At 33.2% G+C, this 12,852-nt stretch overlaps 1 protein-coding gene across 1 annotated transcript; it reads left to right on the top strand.

Moving 5' to 3' along the window:
* Positions 1-4,996: 4,996 nt before the first annotated feature.
* Positions 4,997-12,794, top strand: SWI3C (SWITCH/sucrose nonfermenting 3C). The gene is made up of 9 exons (XM_068624496.2): positions 4,997-5,379; positions 5,517-6,038; positions 6,141-6,676; positions 10,233-10,596; positions 10,665-10,738; positions 11,087-11,214; positions 11,543-11,616; positions 11,723-11,907; positions 12,141-12,794. The coding sequence occupies exons 1-9, from the start codon at positions 5,361-5,363 to the stop codon at positions 12,600-12,602; spliced, it is 2,364 nt and encodes a 787-aa protein (XP_068480597.1). The 5' UTR covers positions 4,997-5,360; the 3' UTR covers positions 12,603-12,794.
* Positions 12,795-12,852: the final 58 nt, after the last annotated feature.

The following is a 12,852-nucleotide window of genomic DNA, read 5'->3' on the forward strand; positions in this document are numbered from 1 at the left end:
ATTAATGATTGAAGTAAATAATTGAAGTAATTGATATATATTTTATTTTAATAATTAGTATATATGTTTATTAAAAGATATCGTTTATATACAATTAACATAAAAAGGAAATCACTTTCAATTTATAAATTACATGTTTCTAGATCTTAGTTTTTGATATTTTATTTTTTCTTTCATTATTAGGATAAGCGTTTCAAATTCAATAATTAAGATATTGAATATTTATTTTAATTATTACACTATTTTAATATTACTTGTGTAAGGATCTAGAAAATTAATTTAGAGTAGAAGTGGTATATTTTAAATGACTCCTGGTAGTGAGTACTACAAGACTGTCCGATCAGAATATCTGATAGAGTAAGTTCATTTTTGCTCTTCTCTTTGAGTCAAATTTGGAACTTGTTAGGTTGTTTTTGTCCTTGCTTGCATGTGACCCTTTTAGCTTAAGGGTTAATCTCTGTTAGCTCAGGGTCCGAGTGATATAGTTAGATTTTTTATTATGACTCTGTGTTACAGGTTAAGTTATCTTTGGGTTCTTAGTGGTTTTGGAGCTCTTAGTGAATATCTTCTAAATTTCAGGTAAAGGAAGCTAGTCTTAATTTCCAATAAAACACTAAGCTATAAGATTTGAAGGTGAAATTTGATATATGGTTGTTGTTATGCAATTATAATGTTGTTGAATATTGGTTGTTTGATGTTGATTAGAGTAATTTTAGCTATAGCAGGGACTTTGTTATTTTGGGTGCTCTCAGGTGTGATTTCAATCAACCTAAAATATTTTTTTCAAACCAAAATTTATGGGTACTCTCTTGTGTGATTTCGATCAACCTAAAATATTTTCGTTCAAACCAAAATTTCTGGGTGCTCTCTGGTGTGATTTTCGATCAACCTAAAATATTTTCGTTCAAACCAAAATTTCTGGGTACTCTCTAGTGTGATTTCGACCAACCTAAAATATTTTCGTTCAAACCAAAATTTTTGGGTGCTCTCTGGTGTGATTTCGATCAACCTAAAATATTTTCGTTCAAACCAAAATTCCTGGGTGCTCTTTGGTGTGATTTCGATCAACCTAAAATATTTTCGTTCAAACCAAAATTTTGTATACATATATGAATATTGTTATTTTTATTATTTTAGCATAGTTTATTTTAGATTACTATTGTTAAATAACTTTTTGGATATATTTGGATTGTTAGAAAGTTTAAATTATATATTATGATTGAATGATGTATTGACGTGTTAAATGAAGTGTGCAATGATTTGAAAGTGTGATCAAGACATAGTATTTTCAGGAAAGGAAATACCGTGTTGAGATTGTTGTTAGAGTGTATTGATCTGTCAGGCCCGTAATGAGACATCCTGACTCTACTGATATAATGGAATCACATAGACGAAGTTATTGAGTCGGTGAGAGTCGATGGAGGTTCATATGACTTTGTCTGGGGTTTGAAATATAATCTGGTCTTTCATGTCATATGAATTTACCCTGTCATACGAGATATTGAGATGTTTATGCGCATGGTTGTGTGGATTCACAACGAGTAGTATGACAGGTGTAGGTCTCAGGATTCTAGTTTCAATACACGAGTCTTCCGGAAGTAGAGTCAAGTGTCTATGTGACATGAGTCAGTGGAAGTCTGACATGTGAAAAATGAATATTGAATTTTAGTAGACACTTGATGATTTGAGAATTTGAATGACACTTGATGATTTGAGAATTTGAATGACACTTGATGATTTGAGAATTTGAATGACACTTATGATTTGAGAATTTGTATGACACTTGATGATTTGAGAATTTGTATGACACTTGATGATTTGAGAATTTGTATGAGACTTATGATTTATGTTTTATTAATTTCAAAGTGAAATTTTATAGAATTTTGTTTTATATGGCTAGCTTACCCTGTTGTTTGGATATGAGATTGCAGGGAATAGAACTCCTAAGTGAGCAACAGAAGGATTAGATAGATGTAAATTGAATGTTTGACTTTGTTTTTGTTTTTTTAAAACTTTTTGATGTATATATTAAATCCCTATGAAGAGGGATATCTTTTGTTTTGAGATACAAATATGAGAAAACAATATATGTTTATCTGTTAATTAGATATTGCATACATATATATTAGCAAATATGAATAAAATTAGGATGTTACACTTGTGTTACTTTTTTATTTTTTTTATGTAGTTCAAATTATAAAGTATTTTATTCTCAAAGAAATAACTATTATTTTGATTAATATTCGTTAACTTAATTAGTTTAAACAAATCATTTCTAAAAAAATGTATTTAAAAACATAGAAGCACTACAAATTTTAATTAAAATTAATTGTTTTAAAAATATGAAATTATAATTATATAATAGTAGTTTTTTATTATAATTTGTTTATACAATAAAACTTATATATCATATTTACTAACTAACTTATTAGCTCATTCTATCAAACACTTTTAATTAATGAGTTAACTTATTATGTAAAAAATAATAAATTAAAAATTTGTCAACTAGGACTTCATTTACTAGTTAAATACCAATTTACCAACTATCAACTAATTCATGATCTATCAATTAATATATAAATTATTTTTTAACAAACATCATCTAAATATTTCTTTAACATCTTTTCCACCATCTAAATATATATATGTACATATATATTTTAAGGTAAGACTGTAATTCAATTACATATTAAAAAAATAAGAAAAGGAATAGTAAAGCGATATAATATACAATGAGTTAATATGAGTATTCTTTGGAAGAATAATGATCATAACAATATAAGATGTGTAAAAAATATTGTAGCAAACTTTCAGAGAGTGTTAGATTAGAAGTGATATCCTTGTCCTTTCAATGTTATTATATTATTTTAATAATAAAAAATAAAATAAAATATATATATATATATGCTTATCATTTTTACATTTTTTATCAATATATTCTAATTCAATTTTTGTATGTTAAAACTTTTGAATTAGTTTTACGTTGATTATAAGTGAATTTGACCATGTTAACATATGAGAGAAAATTGTTTAATCTCGAGAAATAGTTATTAGGAGCAATTTCTATTTAATAATAATATTTTTTATATAAAGATATAAAAATCAAGAAAATATGTAAGAAGAAGAAAATGTCTATTTGTCAATCAGAGAAAAATAATGAATATTGAAATTAAAAATAACTAATATATATATATATATTAAATAACAATAAAATGAGTTGGAAATCCTTTAACAAACAAAGACAAATTTTAAATAAAATTTAATGAGATTATGAGTATGGATAAATATAATTATAAAGTAACCAATTAAATAAATAAGATGACATTACAGAACTCATTGATAAATGATAGTTATAAAATTAACAAAATAGATAAAATAAGTTTTAAAATACCTTATTAAGCAAAAGTAATTATAAAATTAACGAACAAATAAATAAAATGATATTAGAGACCTATAAAAAAGCAGAAACAATTGTAAAGTTAACAAATAAATAAATGTGATACATGCATCTCCCTTACCTTAATATTTGAAATGATAAAGAAACATGAGTTGAAAATTTTGAAAAAACACTTAATATAAAGTAGTATTTTAATTTCAATAAAACACTTCGTGTGTGTATATATATATATATATATATATATATATATATATATTCTGTATTGTATCTGAAAATAAATAAATTTCATCTAATATGTAATTAGTTATCATTTAGATTAAAATTAAAATCTTTAAAAAATAGAATATTAAAATATTGCAATGATCTAATACTATTTGTAGTTATTGATTAGTATAGATATACACCATTGCATTAAAGATTTAAAATATGTTTTTGTTTTTCTAATAAAATTATTAGTATTTAGAAGCTGTTTTTTTTTAATCTATTTAGTAAGTTTATACTTGTGCGTAAATTATTTATCGAATCTCGATAATTTCAAGAATTTCGATTATAATGTGAAGGTATTTGTAATCATTGAGCTAATAAATGTTGTCTTACCAAATAATATTTACCTATTTATAGAAGTCTATTTATAGAACTAGACTAGAACAATATTCATGTGTAAGTTTATTACAATTTTTAAGTTAATATTATTTTAATTTAATAATATAAACATATTAAAATCAATTGATTATTTTTTAATTGTTATTGATTAATTTTTCGTTTTAGGTTACCGAAATATATCGATCGTAATATACACTCGATAATCATATAGAGTCATGTATAATACATTTTAATATATATAATAATATTTAGAATGTTTATTATTGTTATGAAAACAAAAACAAAAAAAAACAAAAAACTTGTATCACAGTTTTTAAACGATCTCTAGTTTAATTTTTCTAAAGTATATTGTTTATTATGTATTAATCATATTTTGAAGAGAAAAAAATATATCATCTTTACTCCCTCAAATAAATGTTTCTATTTTTCCATTAAAATGAACATTATTGACGTTATTTTCGTAATTAACTAAGAAAATCTCCGTCGATTATTTTAAACTATAATTTTTTTACCTTTTCTCTACACATCTTCATAACTTTCTACTTTATCCTTTTTCAATGCACATGCTTTTAGTTTATCTATAAATTAATTTCCAATCAATTTTAAAAACACTAACAGTTAAAAACAGTATTATATCATAAATTAAATTATTCATCATAAATATAAAATATATTTCAAACATTATGTTAGTTAAAGTAAACTTTAAGTGTTATACTCTATTAAATGTCATCAATAAATTGTAATTGTAAACATTAATTATCAATAAACTTGATAGAAATTCCACTTATTCGACACGGTGAAAAAGATCTAAAATACATTTAGCAACATTGATTATAATATAGATGTTTTTTCAAAGATTAACATAGATGTTAAGATACTAATTACTCAATTAATTAATTAACATCTTTGAAATACTCGTTAGAACTTAACAGAATAATTAAAACATAAAAAAAGCGAGGGATACAAAGGTGGCATGTGAAGTAAGTATCTGAACCTTTCGTGCGAAACACAGGCTAATAGAAATGCAGCGTTTGAAGCACGCGCGAGGGAAGCGAAGGCGCCAGAATTGTACCCTACACGGTCTTCCAGTGTGGTTCCGGTAACAGCCACAAAAACGCACATCAACACTGTGTTTTGCCCCCAAACGCCAACCATTTTTTTCCTCGTCGATCACACATCACACATCCATCCAGCACAGAGAGAGAGAGAGAGAGAGAGATCGATCTTCCAACTCAAAAATATTTCTTCCAACAACAATCCCAACCCTTTGCGCCAATCAACGACCCCACACTCAAATCTTTCCCACAATTTTCTCTTTCTCTTTCTCTCTCTCTCCCTTAAACCCCTCTCTCTTCTTGCCATGCCAGCTTCTCCTTCAGGTATTCATTCACTTCTCTAAAACCCTCACACTCCCAATGCCAACCTTGCGTTTCCAATTCCCGCAATTTTCTCTTCTGTGCTCAATTCCCCAACCGCTGTTCTCAATTTTGTTTCCATTTGAGTTTTTTTTTGGCAGAGAACCGAACCAGATGGAGGAAGCGCAAGAGAGATTCGCAAATCGCTCGGCGCCATCCCAAGCACGAGGAGGACGAGGAGGAAGACGAGGAAAATCCCAATGCGGAGGACGACCATGCGGAACGCGAGTACGATTCCGAAGAACAAACGCACCACCACCAAAACCACCCTAATTCGCAACCGCACGTGGAGACGGAGGTCCTCTCCGACCATGGCGTGCTCATTTCGCAGTTCCCGGCGGTGGTAAAGCGCTCCGTGAACCGCCCTCACTCCTCCGTCACCGCAATCGTGGCTCTGGAGCGAGCTCTTGAGTCTGGAGACAACAAGGCTCAGAGCGCTCTCACTCCTCCTGTTCTCGAAAACGTGTCTTATGGCCAGCTTCAAGCGCTGTCGTCTGTGCCGTCTGATAATTTCGCTTTTGACGGTGATTCCTCTTTTGTCATCACTCCCCCTGCCATATTGGAAGGTCGTGGCGTTGTTAAGCGCTTTGGAGCTAAGGTTCTTGTGGTTCCAATGCATTCAGGTTAATTGAATTTCGGTTTTGTGCTTGTTTGACTTCTGTTTTGTTTTCTGAGTTTTGGACGCTTTGGATTGATGTTAGTTTGGTTTGGGTTTGTGTGAGCAGATTGGTTTTCGCCTGCCACCGTGCACAGGTTAGAGAGGCAAGCAGTGCCGCATTTCTTTTCAGGGAAATCACCGGATCATACCCCGGAGAAGTACATGGAGTGTAGGAACTGCATTGTTGCGTTGCATTTGGAGGAGCCTGGGAAGAGGATTACGGTTTCTGATTGCCAGGGTTTGTTGACTGGGGTTGATGTTGAAGATTTGACTCGGATTGTGAGGTTCCTTGATCATTGGGGAATTATTAATTACTGTGTTCAGATGCCGAGTCTCGAGTCTCCCAATGTTATGTCTTGCCTGAGGGAGGAGCCTAGTGGAGAGGTCCGTGTACCGGCAGAGGCTTTGAAATCTATTGATAGTTTGATCAAATTTGACAATCCCATTTGTAAGCTGAAAGCAGACGAAATTTATTCGTCATTGACTGCACACAATGCCGATTTCTTTGATCTGGAGGACAGAATAAGAGAGCATCTATCGGAGAATCATTGCAATTATTGTTCTCGTCCTCTTCCTGTTGTATACTACCAGTCTCAAAAAGAGGTACTCTGGATTTTTGTTTCAAATTTAATATTATATTATTGTCCTGTGGCTATTTATTGCCTTCGTCATGTGGGTAATGATGGTCTTAATGAAAGTTTGAATAGCAAGGGCTTCCGTTATGATTAACGGCACATGACCACCTTGCATGAGTATACAGTGCTACTATAGCATTTCGCATTCAATGCATATAGTTGCAGGACATGATAAACCCCCTTTAGTTGAAGATTATTTATAGCACCAAGTCTAGTTCCTCCGTTTTAAGAAATAGTTATCACCTCCATGGCCCTTTAGATGGGTTATATATGCATGACAGTGGAGTACTCTTTAGATGTTATATTTCACCTGGCACTCTGAATATTTCCCCCTTTACTCAGGCTCATTACACTAACAAAGCAAGAGATAAAAATAACAAGTGAGATTTGGTTTGACATATGCGAATGCATCTACTGCTGTATTGCAAGGATGCCATGTAAAGGTAAACATACAATGCTCACACTTACTCACCAAATATCAACTTGAGGGAGTGTTAAAATATTAATATTCCTATATTTTAGTGGTCTTGGGGGTTTTTTTGGTTTGAAAAAATGTTTTTTTGCTTTCATTTTCCTTTTTTCACTTTCAACTACTTTGTTTTCTATTTGTTTCTTGTTTTCAAAAGTTTGTTTAAGAAACATAAGGAATCTTCCCGTACAACAATGAAAACAAGGTGATAATTTGGTACTTAAAAGCAAAAGTGGTAATAAAAATAAGAAACATTTCCTCAACATTCCTTTATTTTGTTGTGTTTTATGCTAGGGCTCGTATTGGTTGTACTACAATAGTGCCTCACCCATTATTAATAAATTGGGAGTATTAGATATGTGTTTAGACCTCTCATTTCATTACTACTATTTTATCTCTTCTCCATCTTTTCTCTCATAATTTCCAATAGGAATTTTTGTATGAAAGGAACTTCTTTTGAATTGACATAAAAATTATATAATTATCAAATGGATTTAGCTTTAGTTTTAAAGCTTTGTTTTTAAATTCAACTTCAAAGTAGCTTTTAGGTTCTAAAAAAGTTTGGCCACCTAAGATGAGGAAAAAGCCTCAAATGTAGGAATTTCCCCCAGCTATTCATAAATTGGTGGAGGAGTTTATGGAAGTATTTGAATTGCACTCATCACAAGTCAATTGTTTACCTGAAGAACAATATTTGGGTTATTTTCTGGGTGGCTTGCAACTTGAAATTAAGCATCACGAGCCAAGTTCTTGTACTCAGATCAGAACAAGAATTCTTGTTATGCAGTACCAATTCCGAAAGAAATGCAATTGTGTGGGTTTGTAACTGGGAGTGCAGGTTTGTCTGCAAAAATGGGATATTCTAGCATTATTTCAAGGCCATCAAAGCGGTTGTATTATAAGGCCCAGAAGGTGATGCAGGATCAGTTATTACCACAAGATGACTGCGGGGTGGAATGGAAGCCAAAGTCATTTCAGTCCAGGTTTGAACTCAAATATCATTCAATCTGGACAAAACAAAGGAACTTCATCTATGGCATTCTCAGGTTGAAGAACAGAGTATTAACATAAAATTCAGCAAAGACAATAAAGGCCTGCATAATTTACATATCAAGAATTGATGGAAAGGAAAAGCAAGGGTTTATGTTTTAGGTGTGAAGAAAAGTTCAGTCCCATATATCAATATGCAGGGAAACAATTGAGATTGTTAATTTTGGTAGTTAATGAAGCCCTAAACAAAGATGGAGAAGTAATTGTCATTGAAGTAGGTAAATAATGTGGAGAACTAGTTTTTATCTTCCAGCCTTAGTGATATGGCTGATTTTTCTGCAGGCCATAGTGATGGGAGCTGATCTATGGCTGTTTTAAGTGTTGAAAATAACTGCTAGAATTAGTTCTGCATTAGAAACTGCAGAACGGAAGTTATGTGTAGAAAATAACCCTGGTTGTTATGTATTATGTTAGGAGTATACGACTGATATTAGGTTGTGTAGTTATTTTCAGTATGCGGACTGAGATTACACTCTGTAAGATACTTCTAGTTCTGGGGACAGCAAGTGAATTGCTGTATTTGTGTAATGAGACATTTTTTGTCCCTGGGACTGGGACAGCAAGTGTGTTGCTGTATTGTGTGCGATTTCATTGTTCAAATTATCTTTTATCACTTTTATCTACTGGTGTTCCATCAGCCTGCGCTTTGCATTTTACTTCAGTGCTCAATCCCCCCTAGAAATACCTAAAGAGAAGTTCCTTTGAGATCTCCAATACATGCCCCACCAAAATTTCATATTCTCAAATATAGTCATCAGCGAATGTGGTTTGTCACACAGTGGTAACCTCTCATATATGCTTTGCCTTCATTTCTTTCTCTGAATGAATCCTGGAATCAATGCTTGCATCAGCCCTTTCCAGGTCAAGTTTGACATTTTATTCCTCTAAACTTGGAACCAGTGTCCTGCTAAACCTTCCATGCTAATATGAGTAACCTTCGTTTCCAGCTTGATCTTCTGTACCTTGAAGGATTTCTTTTTGCAATCAATCCACCACTATTGGGTTGCTGCCACTGAAATCAGGCAAGTTGGTGTTTTCTTGCCCAAGATTGCCTTCATTGACAATGTACACGAAATTGCCAATTACCATCATATTGTCTGCCTGCCTTTTGGCTTATTCAGCTGCAGATTCAGCATCTCTTGACTGGTTGTTCCTTGTCTTCCTCAATCTCAAGGCTAATTCCCTGTTTCTTGATGCTATTATCCAATAGTTGCCAAAGAAAATTCTATACCATCCATATTCTTCCAGATTTCTGCTATATATGCTGCCCATAATCACATTCCATGGTCAGTGACTCAAAACATTGCCAATTTGTCTAACAATTTTACCCATTTTTTCCATGGTAAAAGATCATGCAGGTCAAACTAAATTATTATTTATTACAAATACAAACTCAAAAAACAAAATGAGATTTATAAAAGAGTACTGAGAACAGAGAACAAGAAAGCATTCAATTGCGTTTGTGAAGTATATAGTATGACAAGCAGTAAAGCAGAGAACTCTCCTTCCAAGCTTTCCGTGCTCGGTCCTATTCAGAATGAATCCTAAACTATTTAAACAATCTGGTCAACAGTGTGACCACTCTATTGTACCTAACTTATCTATAATTACTTTACTTTAACTTCTTTGGCTCAATGTCTTTTATTCTTGTATCTTGGGTCCCTTCATGCACTATGATTATTATCCCAATTACTTGTGTCTTGAAATTAAGATTTGTATCGAGACTGGAATGGAGCATCTGTCTTATAGCCATTATAGTGACTGATCTCACAGCAGAGAAATGTTTACTATTTTGAGTGTATGCAAGTCTGTGCTTCGTAAAAGAGGACTATTAAAGTTTTAAGAAAAACAAATGTTATAAGTTAAGTGTTCCTTTACCTGATATATAGTAATAGAAAATTTGTAAACTATGGGCCCATTATTAGTTGACCCTGGTTACTAAGTAAGCTGCAGATTAACTTTGAACACCTCTTCCATCATATTGAATTAGAATCTCTTGTTACAGGTTGATATTTTACTCTGCACTGATTGCTTTCATGATGGGAGATTTGTCATTGGTCATTCAAGTATAGATTTTTTAAGGGTGGATTCGACAAGGGATTATGGTGAACTAGACGGGGATAATTGGACTGATCAAGAAACTTTACTGCTTCTTGAAGCAATGGAGATTTACAATGAGAATTGGAACGAAATTGCTGAGCATGTTGGTACCAAGTCAAAAGCACAATGCATTCTTCACTTTCTCCGTCTACCCATGGAAGATGGAAAATTGGAAAATATTAATGTTCCAAGCACCTCTGTGTCATCCAATGCAATGGATAGAGATGGTAGTGGAAGACTGCATTGTTACTCAAACGGAGATACTGCAGGTCTATCTTATACTTTTAATTCAACCTGCTTGTTATATGGTTTTGATTTAGTATCTATGCTGTTACAGGGCCTGTCCATCAAATTAGAGATTCTGACAGCAGGCTTCCTTTTGCAAATTCTGGAAATCCTGTTATGGCTTTGGTGGGTGACTGCTAAGGATATGCTTAAGTTATTATTCAACTAAGGCAATTGAAAACATGTTTATCAGCATAGGATGTGGTTATAGTTCTGCACTTAACATCATGTACTTAACTAATTTATTCATGTTTATTTATTAAAAAAGCTATAAACAAAACTTGTTCCTTCAAGTTACATCGCTTCTCTTTGATGGAACCACCACATTACTGGTCACCATGCTTACTAAAGCGTTAAAGGGTGATGTGCTGACTAAGATATTGTATCTAGTCTCTTTAAGTTTCACAACAAATTAAACTGCCTTTTATATTCTGCAGTTCTTATATGTTTTGTTTTGGTTGGTGCATTCCAAAGGTTGCCTTTTTAGCCTCTGCAGTTGGACCAAGAGTAGCTGCTTCTTGTGCTCATGCAGCATTAGCAGTATTGTCAATGGATAATTCTGGCAACAGTTCACAGGTGGAAGCACCAGGACATGATAATAGGTGAGTATGTCTGTCATAGCCAGTGCAGTTTTATTGGATGAACTGTGTTCTCCGTGGTTATTACTCATTGGTCTTGTACATCTTATCTTCTGCTTTTGGGCTTTTTATTTTATTAAACAATTCTTTAAGTGGAATCGAACCTTGTGCAAAACTCCCGTAAAAGAAAAAAAAAAGAATAGACAATACTAATTTGTGTCTGTATCCTGTTCCGATGGTAGAATAGTATGGTGGGTGGAGCGGAAGATTAAGCTCTACTTGTCCGGTTCTTTTTGTAAAGTTGCTAGTTTAAGAATTTTGTAATAAAAATTAATATTTTTCACATATGCAGGACAAATTCCGAAAACATACGTTGTCGAGATGGTGGGTCTCATGGAGAAACAGCGGTATCAAATAATAGTAATGGTCAGTTTTGGTTGCTTTTTATGTTGCCGATATACAACCTTACCCCAGCCCTTTAATAAAACCCAGTATGTAATTTTCTTCTTGGGAATACTTCTTTTCGTTTCAGAGGATAAGGCAAAGGTACATGGTTCATGGAGTCTAAATGATGGTAGGACAACCCCACTATCTGTTGAGAAAGTTAAAGATGCAGCTAAAGCAGGCCTCTCTGCAGCAGCGATGAAAGCAAAATTATTTGCCGATCATGAAGAGCGAGAAATTCAGAGGTTGTGTGCTAACATAGTTAATCATCAGGTATCACTGTTGTTTTCTGACTGTAATTCCAGTTGATCAAACTAAAATGTCAGATGTAGTTAATTTCTATTTTGTCCATTTCTGTCTGGATGGTATGCATCTATGTGTGCAAACAAGTTAACATTTTTCTTAGAATAAAGTAAATTAAGCAATTGGAGATTACTCAAAATCAGGTGCGGAGCTAGTATTTTGATGTTTTTTAACTTTTGTTAGTGGCTTGCTGTTATTGCCAGCTGAAAAGATTAGAGTTGAAGCTGAAACAGTTTGCGGAAATTGAAACATTGTTGATGAAAGAATGCGAACAACTGGAGAGAACAAAGCAAAGGTTTGCTGCTGAACGGTCTCGTGTAATATCAGCACGTCTTGGAGCTGCCGGAGCCGCACCCACAATGACTACATCGGGTGTTGGTCCTTCAATGGCTAGCAACGGCAACAACAGGCAACAAATGATCTCTGTTTCTCCCTCACAGCCCAGCATCTCAGGGTATGGCGGCAACCAACCAGTTCATCCGCATATGTCCTTTGCCCCACGACCTTCGATGTTTGGGTTGGGGCAAAGATTACCGCTGTCTATGATACAACAATCACAATCAGCTTCTTCAACTGCCATGTTCAATGCCCCCGGTAATGTGCAGCCCACAACCAATCATCCATTGTTGAGGCCTGTATCAGGAACTAACTCTGGTTTAGGTTAAATTGGGGAGTAGATTTTGAGTTTTGGAACTTTAAAGGTGTAATTTTCTTTGGTAATCATCTATTTCAGAAGCGAAGAGGAGGTTAGGTGGATGTGCCAAAAAAGTTATTTACTCTGTAGATCCTGTAATTCGTTGCAGTTGATTGTGAAACTGTTGCTTAATGGAAAAATAAGTATTATGCGATGCTCCAAATTCTTTCTTGTTTATTTTCTTGTGGCCTTTAGGTACCTTGAAATCATGTCAAGTGGCA

The sequence above is a fragment of the Phaseolus vulgaris genome, chromosome 9 (genome assembly GCF_051622355.1).
Source record: "Phaseolus vulgaris cultivar YP4 chromosome 9, ASM5162235v1, whole genome shotgun sequence".
Classification (NCBI taxonomy): Eukaryota; Viridiplantae; Streptophyta; class Magnoliopsida; order Fabales; family Fabaceae; genus Phaseolus; species Phaseolus vulgaris.